The sequence below is a fragment of the Pseudopipra pipra genome, chromosome Z, assembly GCF_036250125.1.
Source record: "Pseudopipra pipra isolate bDixPip1 chromosome Z, bDixPip1.hap1, whole genome shotgun sequence".
Lineage (NCBI taxonomy): Eukaryota > Metazoa > Chordata > Aves > Passeriformes > Pipridae > Pseudopipra > Pseudopipra pipra.
The window spans coordinates 36,919,436-36,945,804 of NC_087581.1; the positions used below are offsets into that span (position 1 = coordinate 36,919,436).

Below are 26,369 nucleotides of genomic sequence, written 5' to 3' on the forward strand. Positions count from 1 at the left end.
CATTAATATATGTGAAAACAGTCTTTTTATTGTCCCCCACATTTCTGGCCAACTGCAGCTGAGACTTGGCTGCAAGCAGCATCTCTGAATTCTTCCCATGTCACTTCGCATTGCTTCCACTAGGCATACACCTTCCTTTTTTGCTTTATTTGCAAGTGAAGATCCCTGCTCAGTCAAGCTGGCCTTCTGCCTCCTCTGCTTGACTTCCAGTATTTGGGAATTGTCTGTTCCTGTGACCTTAGGAGGTGATGTCTGAAAAGGGACCAGCACTGAGAGAGCCCAGCACCTGCAAAAAGGTTTTTCCAGGGGATCTTATTTGCTATTGTCAATCGTATGCAGGCCTGCATCAAAAGCACTGTGGCTCAGTCCTTAGGTTGAGGAAAGTGACTCTCCCTCTCTACTCTGCTCTGGTGAGACCTCACCTGGAGCACTGCGTCCAGCTTTGGTGCACCCAATGTACGAAAGACTGATCTCTTAGAGCAAGTCCAGAGGAGGGCCACTAAATTGATCAGAGGGTTGAAACACCTCTCCTATGAAGACAGGCTGACAGAGGTGGGATTGTTCATCCTGTAGAAGGCTCCAGGCTGACCTTACAGCACCTTCCCAGTGCTATAGGGGGCCTACAAGAAAACTTGAGATTTTTTACAAGGAAATAGAGTGATAGTACAAGGGGGAACAGCCTGTAGCTAAAGGTGGGCAGGTTTAGATTAGATGTTAGGAATAAATTTACTGTGAGGGTGGTGAGGCAATGGAACAGGTTACAGAGCAGCTGTGAGTGCTCCATCCCTGCAAGTGTTAAAGGCCAGGCAGTATGGGGCTCTGAGCAACCTGGTCTATTAGGCAGCATCCCTACCCATGGGAGGGAGTCTGTAACTAATGACCTTTAAGGTCCCTTCCAAACCAAGCAATTCTATGATTCTATCATAGCCTTGCACTCAGGGCAATGGAAAGCTCCCCTTCCAGTGGAAGTCACTGTGAAGGTACGATGATGGATCTGACCACTGGCTAGGAAATAAAAATAATAACAATTTTGAATCTAAACTGTAGGTTTTTTCTAATGTTTTGATTATATTAAATTAGATTATAATAAAATTTATTTGTGAAATTATCTGTCTGTTTAATACTGTGCTGCTGTTATCTATGTATCTTCAATCCAAAGGCAGAGGCTGTCAATCAAGAGATTTTCTGGAACTTTTCCCAGTACCATCCAGCAGCATTATTTGATCAATTTACTTAATGGGAAAGTAAGAGAGGATTACTGGACAGTGAGTAAAACTTCTCTTCTGAGATAATACAGTGCACTTAATGACAAACTGCATGCATGGCTTTGCCAAAAGTTTTTAAAATTTCACTACGTGCTGAAGTGTGCTCAACTTCTCCCATTATACTGCATTATAATTCTGTTTCATCAGACTGTTAACAACTTTAACTCAAAGTGGGTAACTTAAAACCACTTGCAAGCACTGCTTTCAAGCAAATCGAATTTATACTTGTCAAAAGAAAGTGCTCAAGCCAAGTGTTTAAAAGCAATACAATTTAGCGAGTATGTTCACAACTACACTGACATGAAAGACCAAAAAAACCCAGATGTTATTTATTTAAACTTTTATTCTTCTATCTCCACTTTTTCTATGCTAGAAGTCTTCAACATCATGCAACTCTTACTCTCTTGCCTCCATCTCACACTCCAACAGTTGTTTACTAATCTTAGCCCAGAGCTGATGAATATTCCCAGAGCTTGCACTCAAATGCTCTGAAGCTGGACAGTCACCTTGAAGTCTAGAGAATGGATCAACTACAAACACACTGAGACAAGATGCTTAAAGACTTTTTTAATTCATTTATTACCTGTGCACAAGAGAAGTAACTACCAATAGAAACTCAAAAGCTATACAGTATTTTTACTTGGTGGTTAAAAGTAATTAGAGTATCATATGACCATGAATGAAAATAATGTCTCCAATTACAAATCAGAATATGTTAGAATCTCAGTGGAACAAGCCAAAAAGCCTTAGAAGCAATTCCAGAGCACAAGGCTCTGCACCGTTTAATTTGCGCAATGACAAAAGTAATTTACAGTTAATCTTTGTGAATACTGAGATAATGTTATAATGCAAGTTTCTGTACAGTTAACTGTAAAGAGACAACCAGAACAGTAATTCTAGTATATTTTAACTGAACTTGCTTAAGCATTTTTTCTGAAATGGTTACCAAAGATCCTGGAAGATTCTACACCAAATCCAAGTCCTATGACTTTTTTTCCTGTGTTATTTTTTTGGTGTTTGTGGGGGTTTTGTTGGTTTTTATTTTTTTCCCATTACTTGCAATCTCATTCTATTGTAAGGTGTAAATCTCTAGAAATGAGCTGTCTGCATTGTATATATTGTGTTTATACAATTTAAAGCAAAAGATGGTACATTACTCAAGTGGTATAAATCTTCCAGCATTTTGCTAGTCAAGAAAAACAACATGCCAAAATCACAATGAGCAGTATTGGTACCCACAGCTTCAATTAATTTGTTTCCTTTTTTAATTTGTAATCTACATAAATTACTACTAAAGGATACTGTTTAGGTAGTAAATACATTGGCCATTTGTAGGTCAGACAAAACTTGTTCATCCAACTGTGAAAGCTGATATTGTTTCAAAAAAAAATCACAAATAATGCAGAACAAAATAACTGACACATTCAAGAAAGTGAAGATGCATTGATTCCCACTGTTTGAAGAAAACTACTGCACTCCACCTTCAAATGCATCAGGCTGGTTTTAGTTATAACAAGACAATCCCAAGAGTCAGAATGAAATAAAGCAATTTGAAAGATTTAAGAGCTGTTATCAAAAATAAATTACATTTTTTAAAGTTAAAAGAAACACTGCTATGAAGGCTGAGAGCCAAGCAGCCTTTCAATAGCTGCATTGATGTCTCCTCCTGTTGCTATTAGTGCTTGTAAATTTGCTTCGCGGTTCAGAAAGCCCATTGCACTCAGCTGTTCCAGTTGTTGCTGAAATCGAACTTCTGGGTTTTGTAACTGCTAAGAAAAAAATTTCGAACTATAAAAGTGTAATATGCATATAGCAAAATACAGAAATTAAATGTAGTTTTTTTCTGCACTGCTTTGTCTTTCCTAATTTTTGACTATACCTTTTTCAAGTTCCAAAAAATATATACTGACAAATTCAATTAGCAATTGAATAATTTTTTTAACAAGTCAGCACCTTCAAATCTAAAGAGTAACTACACTTATATAACATTCCCAAATAACTGCAGGAAAAACTGATTGTTTGATAAAAGAGGATTAAAATTAAATTGGGTAAATTTACGTCCCATGATCCATTTCTTAAAGATATGCATATACGTATTTTTTTAAAAATGAAACAGAGTTCAGCCTAGTAATGTGGAACAGCAAAGAGTATGATGTTGCTGTCACCGGTATTGACCATCACAGGCCTTATTTTTCCTTGTCATAGAAATCATCTCTTTTGTAACACTCCAAGTATTTGTTGACTAAAATCACCAAAATCTTAATTGTTAGAAAGCTTGAGGCTAAGGCAAACTGGCAGCTGTGCTTTATAGAAAAATTCTGCTTACACAAACTTATGGAAAAAATATGCATTATTTAAATGGTATGACCTTCAGAGGCATTCTTTTAATCAGAACAATAACATGGTGGGACGTTACTTTTTAAAATCAATGACAATTTAGATTGGTACACAAAATTTGTGCGGCTACTGCTAATTTTGCTGTTGTTCTAATTCAGCAGTTTCACACATCAAGAAATTACCACCTGTATTTAAAATCTGCATATGGTTACAAACCAGTACAATGAAGATGTAACCTGAAATTTAAGAACTGCCCCCAACCTGCTTCCCACAAACAAAACTAAACAAAATGTTGACCCAGTAGGGTAAGATTTGACAGCATAAGTGAAAACATACAAGAATATGGTTTGCTACAGTAACACCCATGAACACTCTCAAGTGGTTAGATAATAGGAGAAAAAAATCTGTCAGATCAGCAAAACTGAACTAACTCACGCCATGGCAAATGAAGAGGGAAAAGCAGGACTGCCCTTTCCACCAGGAGTCCGCCATTACACAGGGTAGGTACCATAGCGCAAGGGTGCTGTTTCACACAACACTCCTAGAAGTTAACAGCATGTCTCCTTTAAGGCCAGTCTTGCTCACCACCCTACTACTACTGGAAGTTGCTACCTCTGCTTGACTTCTGGAGCTCTCTGGAAACCTTTAATCCCACTCAGTATGTTAACAAAATGCACTGCAATCTGGAACTGCAGGATATTAGAGTACGAATTCAGGCTGCAAATAGGCAGAGAGTGGCTTTTCCAAAGAGGGGGACAGAGATTTAGTTACAGCTAAAGAGTGACAGCAAACAGGCAAAGAGCACAGAGGTAACACTGTTCAATATGCTTAAGCTTTACTCTTGCGTGAACCTGCACTACACTTATCAGTGAAACTTATCACCTTGATCTGCTGCAATCTGTACAAGCATTTCTGAAACTCCAGGGCATGAAGATGAGTATATATAAAAATCAACCAACACTTTTACTCAAATTTGGTGGTTTTTCAGTATTTACTTACACAGCTGCAACAGTACTTTTAAGCCTCCTCTGCTGCCCTTTGACCAGAAGCATCCAGGGGACCTTCCCTTCAATTACCAGCCTCCTTTCCAGTAGTTTACAACAAAAAAAGTAAAGCAAAAAGTCAAAACATCTAAAATATAGTGACATGCTTTACCTGAGCATTTGCACCAGCAAGTGCCTGCAACATCTGGTGAACAAACTGCTGGTGACCAGGTTCAGCAGCTCCTGAAGCTGGACTTGTATTTTCGGTTGAAGCAGAACTAGGTACAGTGGACTCTGTAGGAGCTCCACTGCTTCCCAATCCACCTAAACCAGGATTAAATCTGTATAAATTACAGAAAAAGAAATACACCACTTGAATAATAAATACGAGCTTGTCTCTTCTCATTTTTTTAATTACTAGGTACAAATTCTGTCAAAGAGAGGATGACAATTTACATAAAGTACTAAGAGAAAGACCAGAGTTATCACTGTTTAGAAGTACACAGCAGGCAAAAATGTGACAGATTCCAAAACAAGTGTAGTTAAACTAAAAAGAGGCAGGAAGAGGAGTGTTTAATAAAAACTTCATAAATCTCTAAATGTAAAACGAATGAACAATACAAGGGAAAAGTTCCTGTCTAAATCAATTCTTACCCTGGTATAAGCCCCGGTGCTTCTGTTGCTAATGTCTGCAAGCCCTGCTGAATCTGTAGCAGAGCCTGCATTGCTCTAGGGTTTGACATAGCTGATAATGTGTCAGGATTCTGCATCTAAGAAAAGGAGAGAAACTCTTAATCATATGCAGATGTTCCAAGTTAATTTTTATCATTAGATCTCTTATAGCATCTGACACAATTTCAGAACTTGTTTTTCAATTTTGTAGTTGAATATTTATGGGAAATCCTCTAGTTATCTTTTCTTCTGTGAGAAAAATTTCATAGAAAGTAATCAATGAACTCTCTAGATGTGGATAAAGCCTTTCAAATGACAAGTACACAAGGAGTAGTATTTTTCATTACAGACCTCAATCTTTCAAAGCCGTATGTCTGTATTAGTAAAACATTATTCTAGAATTAGTATCCTATTATCAATTATCATACTACTGGTAAGCAACAATGCTCAATGTGATGAAACTTGCCCAACAGATATCTAAGAAAAATAATACATTTCTTTTTCCTAGCTAATTTCAGATCACAGCAGTTTGGTCATGACTATTTGTACACATCTTCTCATATGCAGTGCCTTCACAACCTGAAATGTAAAAAAATACATTGCAAAGTATACAAGCAAGCAAATGTATGACATTCAAGGATTCTCACTCTACTGTGACTTCAATTAAAAATTTGCTTTCACATCCACTAATGATTTAAAAGGCAAATCCTTTTTCATTTCTGAACTGAAGCACCCAAAACCCTGACTATTTTAGATACAAACTCAAAACTAGTGGCTTAAGCTTACTTCTGCTAAGAGATGGAACAGATGAGTGAAAAATAAGTTTCAGTTACAAATGACACAGTTTTGGTAGCCAGACCTACTTCAAATAGCATACAGGCTTATTAATCTTAGAAACCTTCCTGTGGCAAGTAGACCAAATTACTTTTGCTGGAAAAACCCTTTTGATTCACATAGAAATCATGGATTAAGCTGCCTCTGGTGCAGAGCAGAATTGGAGAATAGGACATGAAGAACTCTGCTCTGGAGTATGGATGCCTAAGGAGACTTCAGCACACAAGTAACTACTCTCCATTCATCTCTTGGATTTTTATCTTCCTAACAGTCAAAGAATAACTAAATATATAGATGGCAAAGGTTACTTAAATTTTAAAAAGGAAATGATTTTGGGTTCTCCAATGAAAACTGCTGCAACTAGTTTACTGTCTGATATTTGAAGCTGTCTTACAGAAATGGTGGCCCAACTATTCTCAGAGCACAGGTGACCTGGATCTTATCTATTAATGTTATTAACTCCAGTAGCAGCAATTCTTTCCTAGTTCTGCTGGGCAACTGCCCTTCATTGCAAAAGACGCCTTCCATTATGAAGACTCTATGGTTTCTGTGTCCCAATCCCATGATATAAACACCAGTAGATAAGCAAAGAAGTACAAGTTGCAATATTATCAACATTCTGAAAATATCCAGGTATTTCTTGACTTTACCTCACCTGCTAATGTTGTTAGTCACCTGACCTTACACAATGAATACAACACAGAACTAGCTGATAAACTCCACAGTGATACTGACAGGACATACCCACGTGAAACAGAAATTATTCTTACTGTACATTCATTAATTACCATTTATTCACATATTTCAAAACATACATGTGGTACTATCTCCTCAGATACTACTGATTATCACGAAGCGGTGGCATTATAAAACACCACAACCATTTATGTGGTTGAAACAATATAAGCAGTACCTTCTAAACACTGAACTTGCTACTATAATTCAAGTATGTGCTAATTATTTTACTTATAAAACCTCCTGTGTGCAGTCAGATCTTGGCAATGTACATTTACGCTGATCTGCACGGACTGCCTAATGATGGCATTCATGCACTGGATTTTGATTCCTAGAAAAATCATGCTTGCTCCTATTTATGGAACACAGTACTACTACACACTGTGTCAACTAGTATCAAGCAGATACCTGGGCTGCAAGCACAATGTTAAGGAGAAGACAATCTTTATGGGCAAAAAATGTCAGAAACCACTTCTTTTGAATTAGCTAATGACCTTGGTCTTTCAAGGCGTGCCATAAGACCTCTTTTCCAAATATATAAGGCAGGTTTGAAGAAAGAAAAGCATAGTGAAACTTTAATAAGTAGTGGAAAAAGTACTAATCCTTTTAATTTGTGAAATAAATCTTGTCACAAACAGGTGTTCTCTGGCTCGTGTGTAGTAAGAACAATTATTCCATCTAAGCAAAAAAGCAAGAGCAAATCTAAGTAGTTGTTCTATCTAACTGCAGACAACACTCAGCTTTTTGAAAGGGATGGAGACATTAAGCAAGAATATTATTAGGGGACAATCTGACTTAGTTTCTAAAGCTAATAAGAACATATTGCAAAATCTAGCTATCAGCCAAAATGAAGACAGGCACCAGTTTACTAAAAATATTGCTTACTGACTTCCAGACAATTAATAACAGCTAGTATCTCATCTTACTTGCTGAAGGAAAGTTGGAAGTTGTTGTCTCATTTGTTCCTGAAGTTGAGGATTTCCAACAAATAAAGGATTATTCAACATCATCTGTAGGACAAAAATATTTAACTTCAAAGATCAAGCAGTAAAATCCACAGGAGGTTTTACAACAACTACTGACATGGTAATAGTCAATGAAAATAACTTCAGATTCATGAATAGTAATCATCTACTTCTCCTTTGGCCAAAACTTTTTGGAGGTGTTTTGCTTTATTTTGGTGTTGCTTGGTTGCAGTTTTTTATCTTTTAAGTGAATGAATTTCCAGATACAAATGAGGTAGGCTTGCCAATTGTTACAAGAAAATCCTTTTCTGCTCAGCCTCAACTACACATCTAAGTAATAGCTCCCTGTAAACATTCCTTGAAGTCAAGGATATTTCCAAGTGAGTATCTAATAGAGAAAATGCTTTTTCAATCTCAGTTCAGGATTTGACTTTTGATACTACTGTTTAAGTAAAATTTGAAAGCACTTCTACGATACCATTCATAAAACAGCATCTCCATGTTTAGAGGGAGTACAGGTCACAGGAGTGAAGTTAAAAACAGAGTAATATCTAGATATGGCACCAAGTCCCCTCCCTCCACTTCTACCAAGTTATTGGGGGTATTTATTTACCTATAGATCCGCCTTAATTTACCAAAGCATTTGTTTTGTCCTTTTCTTATGCTGGGTCACAAGTTCAGGACTATACAGAACGTACATAGCCTTACAAGTTATTTTAGAAGCATGTCAGGCATGATGTCCAATTACAAATTGAAGAAACTCACTGTGACAAACTGTTAAATGTAAGTATGTAATAATTTCAGTGAGTTAGCGATTAACATTAAAAACAGGGTAATTCACTACACATAGCTATAGAGCTATTTGGGTTTTGTGTTTTGGGTTTTTTTTACTGCAATACACACAATAAATACATCACTACACCAAATGCAATTTACCTGTACTGCAAGATCAGGATTCTGGCTTAATGATTGCATCATGCTTCTCATGTAGGGTGCAGACAACATATTCTGCATAAGTTGTGGGTTTTCTGTTATCTGCTGCAATAAGCTCTGCATTCCTGGTGTGTTGAACATACCAGCTTAAAAAAAGTAAAAAGCCACTTTAGTAAACATCCTGACTACCACCAGACTATCTAAAACCAGGATACAACTACCTGCTTTTTATGCGTTTTAGACCCTGAAATATATCTTACTGTTCTTCTGCTTACACAGACACATCTACCCTAGAAGCTAAGGCAGATGCTGTATCCAAGCAGTTCCATTACGTATCCACATTATTAGCTGTTTTCACATTTGCCTTGAAATAGAAAAAAACCACAGTTCATCTAGAGGTTCCCTACTTTTGCTATTTTAAGACAACTTAAATTTAAACAGTGTTTAAGTAACACTATTATAGCCCTAAATTATTTTTCATATTTTTTTCTACAGAGAACTTTGATACTAGTAAAATGTTCTACAAAAGTAAATAGCAATAAAAACTTTGAATCAAAAACTCTTTCTAATGAAAGAATCATTTCAGCAAGCTTCAAAGTACATGCAAATATATACAATTGCAGTAACAAACACACCTCCTAGTCCAGGCCCCAAATTCGGTCCAGTTGAGCTCTGTCCTGTAGTGCCAGAAGTGCTATTTTCAGCATTACTACTGCCACTGCTCTCACCACTAGTGCTGGTATTTGTTGTGGAAGTCTGTGAGCTGGACTGAGAAGCCCATGGATTTGGCAGAGGATCTCTATTTTCTGTACGAGATGGTTGACTGTCCCCTCCTGTTGATGCATTGCTTACTAAAGAAGCAAATGGGTTACCTCCAAACTACAGAGAGAGGAAGCAAACATATCATCAGCAAGTTACCTTTCCAAATGAATCATGAAGATAAATGTTTACAGGTCTTAATCAGTTATACTCATGATTCTACAGTAACTAAAGGTAAATATTGTTAAAAGACACTAATATTGAGAGATACTAGGACCTCCAAAAAAATTAAATCACATTTCTGAGTAGTGTTGCTACTACACTGTATTTTTATCACAGTAAGATGGTATCTTGTATACTGGTTTCCAACTTCAAAGCTTTTTATTCTTCTCATCTTCAGTTCGAAGTTACTAAACACAACCTTAAAAAGATTTTACTGCACCTCCAAATTTTAAGGCAAAGAATTAAAGGAATTAAAAATTAAGTAATACAGAAATATATTAACTTTAAAATAGCTTCTCAATCACACAAAGTGATATCTATACTTCTTCAGGCTTAGAAGAATACAGGATTCTTAAAGTTCTTTCCTCTCAAGAATAAAAGGCTACATAAAAACGTCCGAGTTTCAAGAAATGTTTTGGCAAGTACACATTTGGAAATTTACATTACTGACATGCTTTTATTTAAAAAAAGAAAGATTCACTTTTGGTGTCATTTGTAATCTTTTCTTACCTGTTCCTGTGCTGCATTCAGTATTGGCTCCTGAATATCTGTGTACATGCGTCGCAAGGCATTGTATCCCCCTGGTATACTTTCAAGGTTGCTCAAGGCCCGATCCTGGTTTCGCATCATTTCCTGCATCATTGCAGGGTTTCTAGCAAGTTCTAGTGTCTAGAGAAGTGGAACGTTTAATCTGTATTAATAAGAAATCCATTCTAAAGTGAAAACGTCAGCATTCGGAAATATCTCAGTTATCCCAGTCTAACCCGGTTTGAAATTATGATCAAAGCTGAATCAAGCCTAAGTGTGAGTCAACACAATTCGGTGTTTAGCCAGCATTCTACCACAACAGACTGGGTCAGGAAGACTGGTTAAACATAAGAAAACCTCCGAATGAACTACTCTTTTCTTCCTTCATCTTTTCCACACAATATACTCATCATTTCTAGCACTATTACAGCAGGCAACCTATAGTATGAACTTTAAAATAAATACACACAATTTAAAAAGCATCTAGTTATCTATTTGGGGTTTGATACATTCTGCAACACAACATATCTTATGTATCATCTAATTTTAAAAGCATTTAGAAGTGAGATAAAATGAAAATATTTAGTATTTTGGAGAATTATTTTTGTTAAATTCATTGGCTAGACAACAGGCTTTAAGTGTAGACAGGCACATCCAATTCTAGCCTCAGAAGACATGACTATACAGTCTTCAATGTCTTTCAAAACTATGCTGCACGTTTTCTGAATTATCAGTCTATTCTGAACAATAACGAGTAGAAAAATAAACATTAGTTGTCTATGGCAACCTTTTATGGATTTTGAATAAGCTTAAATACTTCAAGAATGTTCACACACTCCACTAAGCATGTTCAATTCCTGGTCTGTTGTTTATAGTTACAGTATAATCAAAGGTCATAAACAGATCTTTCTACATACCTGTCTCATTATATCTGGATTATTCAGCATGTGACTGATTTCTGGATTTCTCTGTATCAGTTGCTGCATTTGAGGGTTAGCCATAATTAACTGCCTCATCAGGTCAGGATTTGAAAGCATGCTCTGAACAAATGGATTTTCCATTATCTGAACCATCATTTCTGGGTTGGACATAAGTTGCCGTTGCATCTGACTTTGCAACTCCGAAAAGTTTGAAGTATTTAAGCCCAGGCTACTCAGACCTGCCAAACCTCCAAGGCCACCTTTAAGAGAATGAAAAAAATATAATTGAACTTCCAGTTTCTAGTATACTTCCAAACACATCCAGGTCCTTTCTAAATACAAAATATTTGAACATATCCCACACTTCAAAAAAATGAAAATGAATGGAAAGTCCCATCTTTGCAAGGCTGTTAAGGAGTCACTCACTAGGAGTTTGCTTCTTTAAATAACAAAAATCCAAGAAACTGTATCTTAAATATAACTTGCTAAAATTCTAATAGCTTTTCTTCTCACTTTCCACAGCCAGGATACAAGAGATGTTTGGGGTTTTAGGTCCAGGTCTCAACCCCTCCAGCAACACTTACCAACTGCATTTGTAAAAATCATTTATCTGTCTCCTCTTGGTTAGTCTAAAACCAAGAGAGAACTCCAAATACAAGTCATACTCCCTATTCTAATTAAAAGCAGAGTTTCTCTTGGCAGTAATACTCCAAGAACTAATTATGTTTTGAATTGCTCTCCTTTGCTGAGTCCAAATAAAAAATTTCAGGTACTAGTTAGACTGAGGAACCATCTAAACCTAAACAATCAATTCCTTACTATAGCTGGCTTTTCCAATCTGCCTCTACCCCACTATGCAAATGCAAACAAGGTGAAAAAGAATGAAACAAAACCCCGACTGCAATTATGAAAATACGTTATTATTTTAAGTCAATAGACTGCAGCCTCTTTATTCATAAAAGCGAAGACTCGTAATACTATCAGACTTGGAACCTGAGAAACACTTAATTGTAAGATTAGCAGCAATTTTATTGTTTCTATTGCAGATCTTTGCTTCGTGTTACAGGTCCAACTTCTATGATTCATCAATTCTCAGATAACAGGAATTCAGATGCACGTTTAAGGAGCACAAGGATACTGGAAGGAGTTTCATTATCCAGAGTGCCAAAATATAACATCAGTAGCGCCCTACTACTGAAAGTGAAAGGTGCAAGTCTGAAGTTTGTCGTGAAACAGTGGCACAGTTTGCCCAGAGAGGTGGTGGGTGCCCCATCCCTGGAAACATTCAAGGTCAGATTGAATGGGGCTCTGAACAATCTGATCTAGTTAAATATGTCCCTGTTCACTGCAAGGGGGTTAGACTACATGACCTTTAAAAGGTCCCTTCCAACCCAAACTATTCTGTGATTCTGTATAAAATTAAGGAAACAACTTTCCTCCGGTAACTTACACATCAGAAACCTTCTACAACAACCAAATAGAAACATATGTGTAATCAGTTTTTTGGCTGGTGTGTTTGGAGGGTTTTTTTAAGTTCTGTCTATAATAGAATAAAGCTTCAGGGACAATTACCTGAATCCAAGAGAAGACACCCACAATGCTACCTAACCAAAATTCTTACCCAAGCCAAAAGGATTACTATTTGTTGAAGCTGGTGTTGAAGTACTAGTGCTTGATATTGATGTAGTAGCAGCACTCCCAGTGGTGTTTGCCTGTTGAGCTGGGTGGTCTTGTGATCTAAAAAAGCAATTTTAAAACCTGTGAGTTTAAAAAGTTATGCCATTTAACGTAGGAATAATATTATATTTGAGAATCTTAAATTACATTTTGATTCTTTCTCAAAAACCAGTTATCCGCAGATGGCTTTCTGAAACAAATCTTTCTCAGACACGTGTAATTTTTCAGAACAGTAGTTTCAAATATTAAAAATACAGATGGCTACCACTGCAGCCATTACCACTTTCTCATCCTGTCCTGGGATGTCTGCCAATGAATTGTTTCCTCTGTCCTTATCTTGCTTTAAGGATCCATGCTTTACGCCACTATACTCAAATACTACCGATTACCTGCCTGCGCCTTGAAGAAATAAAGCCCAACAAATTTAATGCGGCATTTGTTTCACACCACACCTTTAACTGGAAGCTTTACTAAATGTGAAATTCAGTTAATGTTGCATTTCACTAGATATAAGACTCAATAACCTTTAAGACTTCAAGAACAGGCTACAAATGTAGTTACATAAAGCTAAAGCCAGCAGAATGTAGAGCAGGCACTAAAGGCTGCCCATATTATATACTCACCACACCTTTCTACTGCAGGCATAAACACAGGTGTTGCCATGTAGCAAAAGAGATCAAGGAACTGAGCTTGAATAAAGCCAGTTTGACCTCTCTGTTCAAAAAGAAAAGAGGCTAGTTTGAAATCCAAATCAGCTCTCCAGTCTAGTTCAATAATCAATCTCATAAATGCCTGTATTTGCAGTATTACAGCATAAAATAACTTGTAAAACTATTAATTCAGACTTCACACAGATTTGAAAATTTGACAGTACTACAGACTTCATACTTCAGTTCATCTCAGAGTATCTTTCTGCTATAACAAAATTCTGTGCTTGCTCCACTCAAGAGAAGATCAGAAAAAGAAACCCCAACCATACCAAAAAAACCCATGCTTGAGAGATGGCTCAGATGCAGAGGCTTTCCTGAGGTTTTCTAAGAGTTCTCTAACTCCATTAACAGCAACTGCAAACACAAGTACCATTGGCCAAGGAGCTGTAACTTGAATGAGGAAGATTATAGACTGTATATTGACTGTGAATCTCCTGCTAGAGATATTTGGTTTTCTTCAGTCTAGAAAACACATTCATCTCTTCTCCATAAGCAAAAGAAGAATAATAAGAACAAAATCCTATTTGTATTTTCAACTGAGAAACTGTTTTGAGAAGCAACTATACCTCTTCATGTAACAAACATGAAAGGTTCTCAAAAGCATGACAGAAAAGTAGATGAAACTGAAACTTGCAGTTCATATTTCTTCCATGGAAACTGGGGTATACACTCTGAAGATAATGGTTTGAGTGAGTGTCAAACCTGTCAGCTTCAAGTCTTTGAGTGAGACTCCTGTAAAGTGCACATCATCTTTTATATCCACTTTGCCATTATGATTCCTCCTGTTGCTTGTGAACAAATTATGTGTTGACCTGGAACTCTATTCAGAAATCCAGTGCAGCTTCACTGCCCATTGCTAATCACTCACTGCTACTCTGACACCACATAAGCCAGGTTAGGAGACTACACTGAAAGTTTGTATCATTCTGGAAAATGTAGCACAGTTAAAAATCACCTCTTTTTCAACAAGGATTGGTTGGAATATATGAGGATTCCTATTTGAAAGTTACACACCTAATATTGTTTAGAAGGGAAAAGATCATGTTCATATTCAGTTTTGGAAAAGAACCCTTGTCTATTTAGACATATGGCAGCAACAGTAACTGCAACAGTCAACAGACAAGTAAATGGCATAATGTAAAGTGATTGGGAACAAATCAATCTTGATACTCATGGCCAAAAATCAGCACTTGCCAGGCCACACCAGCATGGTCTAAATCTTGTCTTTCAGGACAAGCATAAAATTCAGGTATTTCAACAAGAAGAATATTAAGATGTTTCAGGATAACGTTATACTTTCGCAGAGGTGATTTTCACTGTCCTGACATTTCTCTCTAGCAGGTTTTAGGAGCATATTTTTACTTTACTCAAGCAAATCTAGTGGGTGAAAATACTAATGCCTCATTTGAAGACAGCATAGGCACATGTAGATTTTGTCTGTACTTCCTTGTCCAAGACATGATTAAAACATTCTGCAGATAATAGTAATACATTCTTCTAAAAGTATGCAAAAAAGTGGGAGAGAGTGAAGAGATAGATTGCCATGCTGATAGGACAGATCCAGGGACACCACAAATTCCCCAAAAGCCACAAATGTGGCATTGTTCATAGGTGCTCCTTTGCCCAGAGGTCAAGTCCAAGAAGGTACCAGAGACTGGCACTGGTATTTCAGTATGTATAGCTATTGTAGCTCCAACCTCTGAACTCACTGAAGACTACACAATCAAAAACATCCTGTTAACACTACTCATGGAGCCTCTCTGCCACACTCAAAAAAAGCAACAAAAAACCAGCAACAGTAGAATAGTAGTTCAGATAAACAAGGTACACAATTGCAGTATTAACTAATATTGTATACAGGTTTGGCATGGAGGCTTGTATCAGCCTAAATTTCAGGCAGAGAAGGCACAGGACAGGGAAGGGAGACCCCTGACAGTACAAACAAGTGTTTTGACTCCAGAACAGAGAAGATAATCCCTCCAGGATGTGAACATGGAATTGAAGATAATTTCAGAAGGCACCTACATTTAATGTTAATGCTACTAATTTCCGCAAGTGTTTATATTTCATGCTAATGTTACTAGCAAGCCTTTGTGACTTGGTGTGGCCTGGAAAGGGAAAGCTGTTCTGTTCTCTTTTTCTGTTCTCTCCTGTGTTCCATTCACTTTCCTTCAACATCTGACATTTTCCTGTAAGAGGAGATCCTCATCACAAACAGGAAAGACCTAAGTAGAACAGGAGCAAGAACACTTTCAGTGTAGATAATGAACGTGCTATTGACTAAGCAAGCTGCATTTGAGGGATCTATTCCTCTACTTGTTGAAAGGATTTTTGGGCACTTCACAGGATGGGCAGATGACACAGCTCAACTGATACAACTTTCTCACCATCATTCTGAAGATACCTCAAGAAGCCCAAATCTCAAGTCTGTTCAGCCAGAGAAATTCATTGCACTAAAGCAGTTGTTAAAAAATTTCTTTCCTCATTTTACCAAAACAGTGAGTCTTTACTCACTGTGTTAGTAAAACAAGGGAAGAAAATTCACTGCAGAGGAAAGAAAAGGAAGAGGAGAGTGGAGGGGAAGGGAGGTGGAGGGGCAGACAAGAGAGGAGAAAAAAGCTTTTCTGAAGCTTTTCATGCACGAAAAGAAAACCTAAACAACACGAACCTACAGAGAGTAAGAGCTAAATATCTAAGAACTATGGAGCCAAAACACTGCCAGCACTAAACCCAAGAAGTTAAATAACAAACAAACAAACAAAAAAAGGCAGGAGATACGTATTTAGAATTTGAATCCAATTAAAATACAAGATAAACCAAAGAAAAGAGCACTGTACTTTCAGACAGTTATTCTGCATGGGTTGTAACTAAGGAGCTGATTAAAGTGACTTGGTCAAATCTAGGTTTACCCTACAGAAAGCTATTAAGAATTTGCAGTATTTTTACTTCTTAGAAGTAAAAATGACCACTCATCATTTAGGTTACCTGTTTTGTGTTTTGATAACCAGGTGAACAGTGAGTCCATCATGAATTCCGTGCTGAGTCAAAGTATCTTGATCTTTTAAAATTTTTCCAGCAAATATCAACACAAGCTGATCAGTGTGGGACTTGAAACGCTTAGAGATTTCTTCCTTGAACTAAACAAAAAAATTAGTTCAATTAGTGCAATTGAATACTGAACTGTAATTTTTTAAAAAATTTAAGAACAAGCTATTTTTTACATTTGCTGTATTACCTCACCTGCACTGCACAAACTAAAAATACTTTATTAAGTTTTCTAAACCTATTTTTTTTCAGAGAAAGATAGGATATATTTCTTTTTCATACAAAAAAAGGACATGAGAAGAACTTCACATCTAGATCACTAGTTATATAACTAGTGATAACAAAAATCTGATTTCTCTTAAAGACTACTGCAGGTTCAATCAGGCACACATTCATGAAAACAAATACATACTATTATATAAACTACTTAAACACATACATATATATGCACATGGTCAAGTACATATATATAATTACATACTAGCAAGTACACACTAATATATATACACGCACACCACTGAAGCCATCCACTGCTGAAAGACTGAGGATACAATGTCACAAGTAGGATAAATCTGTCTAGACTTTTGCTGGAAATGAGTATCCTTGTTTCTTGGACATCTTTTTGCTGCCTTCTTTCCATGTGTCAAGCATTCCTTCCCACAGAAGCAAAATTTACACCTTAGGTAGCTCTGCTTCCTCATTCAACACATGACACAGCTATATAAAATGCAGCATAAATTGCAAGCCAGGGCATGGTGAATAGCTACATTTTTCAGTTCACTAAGAAATTATACCCCCATTGAAACAACTGAACACAGAAGCCCACTCTATACCTTCTTGCCTTCCTATTCAATAATAATCAAGTTCTGCTTTGAATGAGTTCTAATTGAAATTTATTCTTCTCTGGAAAAATACTCTCATCAAAACCAAAAAATTCACAAAACTTGAAAAGGAATATATCCAAGAATGCCAGATAAATGTATGTAACAAGACTAGTCTGCAGGCTAAGTAATTTTAAAACAATTCCAGGTAGTTAGAAAGTCTTTCAGAAGCTCACCCTGTTTAAAATTTTAAAATTAAGTTGACTATAATACTTCAAAAACATCCCCAACATCCTACAGAATTCTCATTCCATATAGGAAAATATAATATTAATCTTGCAACTAGTTATTAATAATTGCATTTTATAATAGGCAGGACTAAAATAGCAAAATCCCACTGTATTATGCTTTGAAGGTGAGTCGCTAATTGAAATATTTTATAGCATAGGAAGATAAAAATAAACAGAGTTAAAAAAAAAAGAGAGAGTCCAAGAGACAATATACATTAAAAGTCTCTGTGTTTGTGCAGGAGGTTGCCCTTGGTTAGTTAAAAGTCTACACTGAGTTAGTTCCGGTTCTTGAAGAAACCACTTTTAAGTCAGCTTTAAGATTTATAAGTATTCCAGAAAGTCACTTAGTCCATTCCTTTCCCAAGTGGGTTACTTATCTGAATTATTTCTATCATGTTTATCTAGTCTGTTCTCTGAGGTCTCCAGCAACATTTTTCCAAGAAACTTATTTCACTATCCTATTTCTTTACTGTCCTTTCCACAATGGATAACACAAATAGATTGTTGTTTCCCTTTAGAAAAGGGATTCCAGTAAGCCTAATCTTTCCTTGAGGAAAATCATTCTAATCATTCCCATCACCCTTTGGACTTTTCAAAACCAATTACTCTGTTAAGAAAAAGTGAGAAATCCATGTGGGAAAATATTCATGCTGATTTATTTAATAGCTATAAAGTCTAGACATTTTGTAGAATCCCAGAAGGCCTAGTGTGCATGTCTTGAACACCAACAGTCAGATGGCTGTGGAGCTAACCAAGGATTGTTGGTAACAAGAGACAAGAATTGTAGGTAACAACCAAGGATTTTGGTAATAATATGCCATTGGAAAGAACAGGATGTGACTGGAGAAGGGGGCCATGCGGAGGTAGAGGGACACTTTTCCAGGGCAAACATCCTTGTTGTGGCTCCTGTAGATAAGCACAACACAGTGCAGGAATGAGGCTGAGAAGTGGGCATGGACTGTAGGGCAAACTAAGACCAACAAGACACCCAAAGCCCTATGACCCATTTCCAGAAAGGTCTAGAAGAAAGGACTACACATGATAACAAATTTGCATACAAAGTGAGAAACTTATCTCCGAGGCAAGGGAAGTCTTTCTATAAAAAGGTATCCCCACAAAGCCCAGGCACATGTGAGCCCTCAGGACCCTGGACTCCCCCTCAACTGGATCAATGCTGGATCACCAATCCAATGTAGGATTGGTGATCTCTTTTTCTCTCTTTCTTTCTTATTTTCTTTTTTCCTTTCTTTCTTTCCTTCTCTCTTCCATCTTACCCCTTTATTCAAAACCTGCTGCAATGTGCTCATAGTAGGGACTTAATATACCAGTGCGAGGTATGTAATTTACAAAGAAAACTTCCCAAGGTCTTGTGGAGCCTCTGGCTTTTGTCATTCCTTTCTGTGACATCTCACTCTTTAAGTGGAAGGAAGTATCTAAGAATCTTGAGTGCTCACTTCTCACTTCCACCTTAAGGGTGGAATATCACACCTTTTTCTGCTGTTCAGGCAGTTGCATCCTATTCTGCATTCTCCTAGTTAATTATTGTTAATACACATTCCAAAGCAACATAAAACCAGCAGAAATACTTACAATTTGGTACAAAGCTAATGCATAAGAATAGAAGACTACCATACCGTAACAAATCAAAGAGTAATGTCATTTACCCAAACTCACCCTCATATTTTCCACAATATGTTGTAACAGTGAGGTCCACAACTTAATTCTCATCAGAAAGCTGATATCGTTGTATATAAACAATATTCATGGAATCACAGAATATCTCAAGTTGGAAGGGAACCATAAAGATCATCAAGTCCAACTCCCTGCTCTTTGCAGAACTACCTAAAACTAAACCACATGACTGAGAGCATTGTCCATAAGCTCCTTGAACTCTCGCAGGCCTGGTGCCACACACTTGGTGCCAGCACTTTCCAAGGGACCCTGTTCCAGGGACTGACAACCCTCCCAGCAAGGAATCTTTTCCTGAAGTCCAATCTGAACCTGCCACAGCTTCATTCCACTTCCTTGTGTCCTACTGCTGTGCACAAGAGAGATCAGCTGCTCCTCCTCTGATGCCCCACCCCAAGGAAGCTGTAGGCTGCCATGCAAAACCAACACTACAGTAAGACAGGAGTGCAACCGTGAACGTATCAGGACCCACAAAACAACCTTTATGACAACATACATGCATTATTCAAGTGCACACTAGATTTCTTTCCAGTCACAATAATAAAACTGCAGAGATTAATAAGCCAGCTTTGACTGGGACATATTTACATAAAAAGCCTGCTCAAGATGCAATGGAAATGTTAGGTCTCTTCTCAGATTCACTTTCATTTGCCACAACTTTGGAACCTCTGAAATGACAGGACATAAGCAGCCCATAAAGGGAAAAGTGCAGCAGTGCATAGTAGTGGAAAGGGCTCAGGACTCATGTTCTAGCCAGTTCTATTCCTTCCAGGGATCCTTCAGCAAGCCACTCCATTTCTCCAAGCTCTGACTTAGGAAAAATGGTTAGCTATACTTCTCTTCCCCATAAAAGCACCTGGCAATCTACTCCCTCCCTGTTTCCTGTGTACGGGCTCACTGGCAAAGCAAGCAAACTGTCAACTCCTTGATTTAGATTAAGCACTGTCCTGGTTCTGGCCAGGAAAGGGTTAATTTTTGCAGTAGCCAGGAGGAGGCATTGCCAGATATTCTATAGCACTTCAAGTCATTGCCTGCAGCAGAGGAAAGGGACTCTTCTGGGGAGAAGAGGTTGCTTCTGGTGGAGAAAATACGGTGGAAGAAGCCATCTGGTATTGTTTATTACTGGGGTATTTTTTCCCATGTGAATCATTCCTTTTCTTGTATCCTCTGTCACTGGTATTGTTGCTGTCACTATTCATTTTGTTATCTCATTACTGTTTCCAGTAGATTGTTTGTATCTCAACCTGTGATCTTCACCTTTTGTGCCTCCAATTCTCCTCTTCAGCTCGACACAGTGGGGAGAGAGAGGCGAAAACAGAGAAGCAAGAGAGAGCAGCATGTGGTTTGGTGGGGGCACTGGGGAGAACCATTCCTAAACCATGACAGCACTACTTAGCAAGAGCCAAAATGTTGATGTGTTATCAACATTATCCTTGCACTTAATTCAAAACACACAGCACCATACCAGCTACTAAGAAAATTAACTATCTCAGTCAAAATCAGGACACCATGTCACCATATATTCCAAATTCTTAATATTTTGCCCTAACTTTACTCCCAGACAGGGACCTTTTTACAGAGCCAAGGTTTATTGTCACTAAGTCGAAACGTTGCCTGGCTCTAAAAATCTTAACATGACACCTCTACCACAGTTAATTATTTATTAAGGTTTTCTGTGCTGTTGGTAATTTTGAACTGTGTAAAGGACCATCTTTAAAAACTCTGTGATACTGCTGACTGAAGGTGATGGATTTTAGCAAAACAAACTCACTGGAGGAATGCTGGCCCTATCTGACATGGATAAAGTTTAAAAAAAATAATCAGAAGAAATACATGAATATTATGGTGTTACTTTTATGCAGATAAGTATCTACACACAAGACACTTCATCGTATTACTTAAATAGGTTTTCTTATTTTACTGTATCTGCCACTTATTTATCAGAAAACACTTGCTGAGTACTATGGTCGGATAACTGATGCCTTTGAGTTATATCTAACTAAGCCAACTGTCAGGAAAGTCATTATACAGTTACTTCTGAAGGTTTTCTTCAATCAAATGGCCACCTACCATCACTCTAAAACAATTTTAATCAAGTTCCCAAAATCAGAAAAAAAAACCAGCTTAAGAAATATGAACCAGAGTATATTGCAAGGCAGACTCCATAAAGACTCCCATGGATGTGTTACAATGCACTGAGACACCAGATGATGGAAAACCTAATGCTAAACAATTCAGGCACTCTAGTGCCTTGACTGTCAAGAGAAAGCTAAATCACAGTCCTGGAAAAGAAGAATAAGTCGGATTCCAGTATATACTTTCAACCCCCTTTGTTTGCACCATTCAGTAACCCCTGGATTACAGAAAAACAGAAAACCAGAACTGGATTAGGTTAAGAAAATTGAAATTAAACTGTTCTTTTAAAGTAAAACATTACATAAAATATTAAAAGCATATGCAAGCCAGGAAAGATGCTCCACTACCAATTTACCCAATGTTCTGTTTAACATTTACACCTCTGTGATCTTGATAAAGCAGAACACTACCAATTTGGGATTGTAAGAACCAGGCATAAACATGAAACCCCGGATTTCTGAATTTAAAGTATCAACCATGAGCTGGACTCAAAGTATACAAGTTTATGAGATCTCTATTTGACAGATAGCAGAGTCTCTACACAATGTGTATATATTTACACATATAATTCTGTGGGTCAGGTTTTTATCTGTAATTTACTCTAGTACAGAAAGCACGTTTGTGTTCACCTAGTTTTAAAAACATATTACGAGCTGTTAAATATGGTATTACTGAAAACTATACTTCACACTGAAGAGAAATTCCATTAAATGTTTAAGTTAAATAAAAAAATGTAAAAAAACCCCCTAAACCTTCAAAAGGACCAAATCTGTTTTCTGTGGAAGTAAACTCAATTTCACTAAGTTTTTCAGATGGGCATTGCTATGAAATTTTCATATAATCACAGGACTGACAACAATTCTCTGCAAGAACTGCAAGCTTCTGAAATTATTACTACAGATTTACTATATCCACTCTTTGTTGGCCTAGAAGTTAATAATACAAAGCTAGTCATGTTACCCTGTTGCAGAGTTGTGATGTTCACAGAATGCACCACTTGCAGTGCGCTACACACTGGTGGACAGTAACTCTGAACCAGTTACAATAAACTGCAAATGTCAACATGAGGCATTAAAAGAGCACCATGAAGCCTCGGAAAGCTTTAACTCTTCAAAACTACCTCTCTGTGTAAATAGTCTAAACGATGAAGGTAAAACTGTTTTCCATGTAACTGATTCCAACACCTCACCACTCAAACAATTCAAGCTGTTCACTAAGACAGGAAGGCATAAGTTGTTCCTAACATGAGTGCACCTTTTCTTTGCTACAACACATTAAATCAACTCTGCTAGGCAAGAATTGCAAAGATTCTATTGCCATGAACTCAGAAAATAAACGGAAATAAAAACATTAGGACAAGAGACAGTCTTACTGAGCTGATACTCTAGTATCAATTCTGTCAGGGTCAGCTAAAGTCAACAGGTTTATAGGTTCAGCCAGCATGTAGTCATGAAGTCTTTACACTGAGCAAGATCAGTACCATACTCAGTCAAGAAAGCAAATATTTGGTCCTTGTCTTAATACTCAGCCAAACTGTGCTCAGCAGAATCAAATAGGTTTCAAAGAAAAAAAGGCAGACACTTGCAATCAACTGACCTCCCAGAGTGGCTTTGTACTTGAAGGTCACTTTCCATTCCAACTTGCATACTCACTGTTCTAGCTGCACAGGATCAGCAATAACAAATCCTGAAGTCTTCTAATATAGGAAAAAATCTTGACAGAAAAGTTGCAGGCCTGATTTACACTAATGGAACAACATAAAATATGATTTGTGCAGCCCTAAATTGGGCCCTGATGAACCAAAACATTTTCCTAGAAAATCCACGTTGTGGATTTCAGAATATTGCCAGAACAATTGCCACATTGTTCTGGCAATATTCTGAAATGACTGCAGAGAAATAAACAAGTCAACTCGCTAAGTCATAATATGAGCTACAGAAATATACAACTGAATGGGGTTTATTCTGCTAGGTTGTTTGGGGTTTTTTTAACAAGCTGCAAGTTACTGGCCCACCTATCTCAACCATACAAACAACTTGCTGATTCCAGATGCATTTGGACAGATGTTCAATTTGTCTGGTATTTGAGATTAACCTATTTTCAAGGCTGGCTCAAGAAACATCACATCTACTGTTGATGCCTATTACTATCAAAAGCTCATTTTTACTGTTTAAGAGAAACAGCCAACATTAGTCACACTATGGGGACAGTGCATTTTTTAGTGTTGTCACACTGCCTGGGACTTCACACAAATGGTCGACTCATTGGTGCAATCTTACTTCACAGGAACGAAGACATAAGTGCAGAACTAATCTTTAAACAGCAGCTCCAAGAGAGACAACACTCAGAGCTAAGATATCTGTGGACAACAAAGACATTTGATGTAGTGTGCTCTGTTAACTCCCTAAACTTGCATGGCTGCTTTCAGTAAAAATTCATGCTCTTGCTGGGTTGTACAATTATTTCAGTTTAAGACAATGGCTTACTTGAAAGCCTGGTAGCTCCACCAGTATTCACATCTGAAACAAACTTGTTAAAATCAAAAATATTCTGAAATTCACATCTTAAGTAAATCTGTTTATAACTCCTGAAGGATACAAACTAAATGCTAACTGCTTTTCAGGACAAATGCAATCCTCAGGTTAGATTCGGCTTATGAATCTCTCTTTTGAAATACCCAAACAAAACAAAAGCCCCCAAACTGCAAAGACTTTTACAAAAACTGCATTGATGCTGCTCACAAATCTATGGAGAACAGAGAAGTGAAAAGCACCCCTTTCAGACTGAGATTGCTGGGAAAGCAGTGAACAACATTAAAAAGCAAACACAGTCATTTTACCTTTGGGAGAAATGCCTAGATTAAGCTTGCAGAGAGAGCAGCTGATAGCACACAATACTGCAGCTGCCAAAAGACCAGTTAAGACAAGAGAGCAGTCTCAACCCACTGGCAGCTGCAGAGAAGCCCTCAATGAAACTTGGGTCTGGGACACATATAGGCCAAATGCTGATGTTAAAAAAAAAACCAAAACCAAAACCAACCAAACAAAAAAGACTCCTGAATCTAAAAAAGACAAAAGGGTAAAAAAATTGAAAGAAATATCAGCATTTTCTCTCTTCACAGCAACTAGGTGGAGCAAGAGCCTAACAGGTTAGCCAAGGTAGTAACACTACATTTGATACTTGGGAACCTTCATCTTTTGTATACTGCTCTGATAACCAGGCAGTGTCTTTCAGCTTATGCATAAAGAATGATTTCAAGTTCTGTATCTAGACACTAATGGCACTCTCATACAGGTAACCTTTTTCTGATGAGGTGTGCAGTACCAGCCAAGCTAAAAAAAATGTGGAGTAACACAGACTTGCCACGTTTAGAGACATTTCAGTGAGAAAAATGGGAAATCCTAAGGAAATTGCAGGAGGCTCTGAATCTAGCAACGTTTACAAGCAGGAGACTCTTGCTTTTTACGTTTTGATTACACCTTTTCTATGATTTGTAGCTTTCTAATCTAAACAAATGAAGTTCTAGTCGACAGTTGCATGACAAACCTTCAAAAAAACCGGAAGACTTGCAGGAAGTAGTGATGATGAATCAGTAGGCGTTACTACTTCTGTTGAGACAGAGGTACTATGGGGCACTGACCTTCACAAAAATTGTAATAACTCAGTTATCTGACAACAGTGCCATGCTAAGTACCATATCCATAGCTAGTACATTTAAGTACAGCAGACTGCAAATTTTACAGAGTACAAGGATACGACTTCCTCAAAATGAAGGCCTATTTGCTGTTTTTAAAGGCAGTGTTAGACCAAAAGAACTACTGGAATTGCAGAGGTGCTGGTGAATGTATATATTTTCTCCAGTCATGCTAGTCAGCCAGTGACAGAACTACTGCCAAACTGAGTCAGCTCGACAGGACAACTCACACTCAAGGAATGAGAAAAGAGAAGGCTTCGTAGTGACCTAATTGCAGCCTTGCAGTACCAGAAGGGAACTTACAGGAAAGATGGGGCAAGACTATTTACCAGAGCGTGTAATGGCAGGACAAGGGGGAATAACTTCAAACTGAAGGAGTGTAAGTTTAGATTACTTATCAGGAAGAAATTCTCTGCTGTGAGGGTGGAGAGGCACTAAAAGCTGTGGGCACCCCATCCCTGGAAGTGTTCAAGGCCAGGTTGGATGGGGCTCTGAGCAACCCAGTCTAGTGGAAGGTATCCCTACCCAAGGCAGGGGGGTTGGAACTGCATGATCTTCAAGGTCCCCTTCCAACCCAAGACAGTCTATAAAATCACAGACTCTCTGTAGTGCAACGGGGAGGAGAGAAGCCGGGAAGAGGGGACAAGGAGGAGTTTCTCCAGTGACCCCGCGAGTCTCAGATGGCAGCGCTGCTCTCCTGGGCCAGGATCGGCCGTGGGGCTCGGCCGGTGCGGCCCGAGCGCGCAGGAGATGCTTCGTCACCGGGACGGGCCCTCGCCCCGCGCCGCCGCCGCCCCTCACCTGTCGGATGCTGCTGGTCTCGGATACGGCGAACTCCTCCTTTTCCTTGGGAGTCTTCACCGTGACTTTGATGATCCGCGGCTCGGTGGCACCGGCGGCGTCCCGGGTAGGGGAGCCTGGGGGGCCCCCCGCGGGATCTTCGGCTCTCTCCGACATGCCGCGGGCAGGGCAGGGTAGGGCACAGCACGGCACGGCACGGCACGGCACGGCACGGCACGGCACGGCAGAGTCTGGCCGAGGTTCCCAGCGGTTTCCGGCGGCTCCCGGCGGCTCCAGCGGAGCGCTCCCGCCGCGGCCCGCACACCGGAAACGGCCCGGCCGTCGCGCGCCGTGATGACGCAGCCCAACGGGGA

At 38.3% G+C, this 26,369-nt stretch overlaps 1 protein-coding gene across 2 annotated transcripts; it reads right to left on the reverse strand.

Moving 5' to 3' along the window:
- Window positions 1-1,817: 1,817 nt before the first annotated feature.
- UBQLN1 (ubiquilin 1) lies at window positions 1,818-26,349 on the reverse strand. 2 transcript variants are annotated; one of them, XM_064641331.1, is made up of 11 exons: window positions 26,017-26,349; window positions 16,526-16,677; window positions 12,775-12,890; window positions 11,151-11,413; window positions 10,216-10,374; window positions 9,360-9,603; window positions 8,728-8,870; window positions 7,753-7,836; window positions 5,240-5,355; window positions 4,758-4,926; window positions 1,818-3,031 (listed from the first exon to the last, which is right to left on the reverse strand). In XM_064641331.1, exons 1-11 carry the CDS (start codon window positions 26,170-26,172, stop codon window positions 2,879-2,881), a joined length of 1,755 nt encoding a protein of 584 aa, XP_064497401.1. In that variant the 5' UTR covers window positions 26,173-26,349; the 3' UTR covers window positions 1,818-2,878. The 2 variants fall into 2 exon arrangements, with proteins under 2 accessions (XP_064497401.1, XP_064497400.1); XM_064641330.1 differs by having other exon boundaries at window positions 1,818-3,034.
- Window positions 26,350-26,369: the final 20 nt, after the last annotated feature.

Bases quoted from the DNA above. Each gene is read 5' to 3' on its own strand.
- UBQLN1 (XM_064641330.1), bottom strand. From the start codon at position 26,172: ATGTCGGAGAGAGCCGAAGATCCCGCGGGGGGCCCCCCAGGCTCCCCT. The intron at 10,375-11,150 runs GTATGTAGAAAG...CCACTTCTCTAG, and splicing joins ATCCAGATATAATGAGACAG to ACACTAGAACTTGCTAGAAA. The intron at 7,837-8,727 runs GTAAATTGCATT...TTTGTCCTACAG, and splicing joins ATCCTGATCTTGCAGTACAG to ATGATGTTGAATAATCCTTT.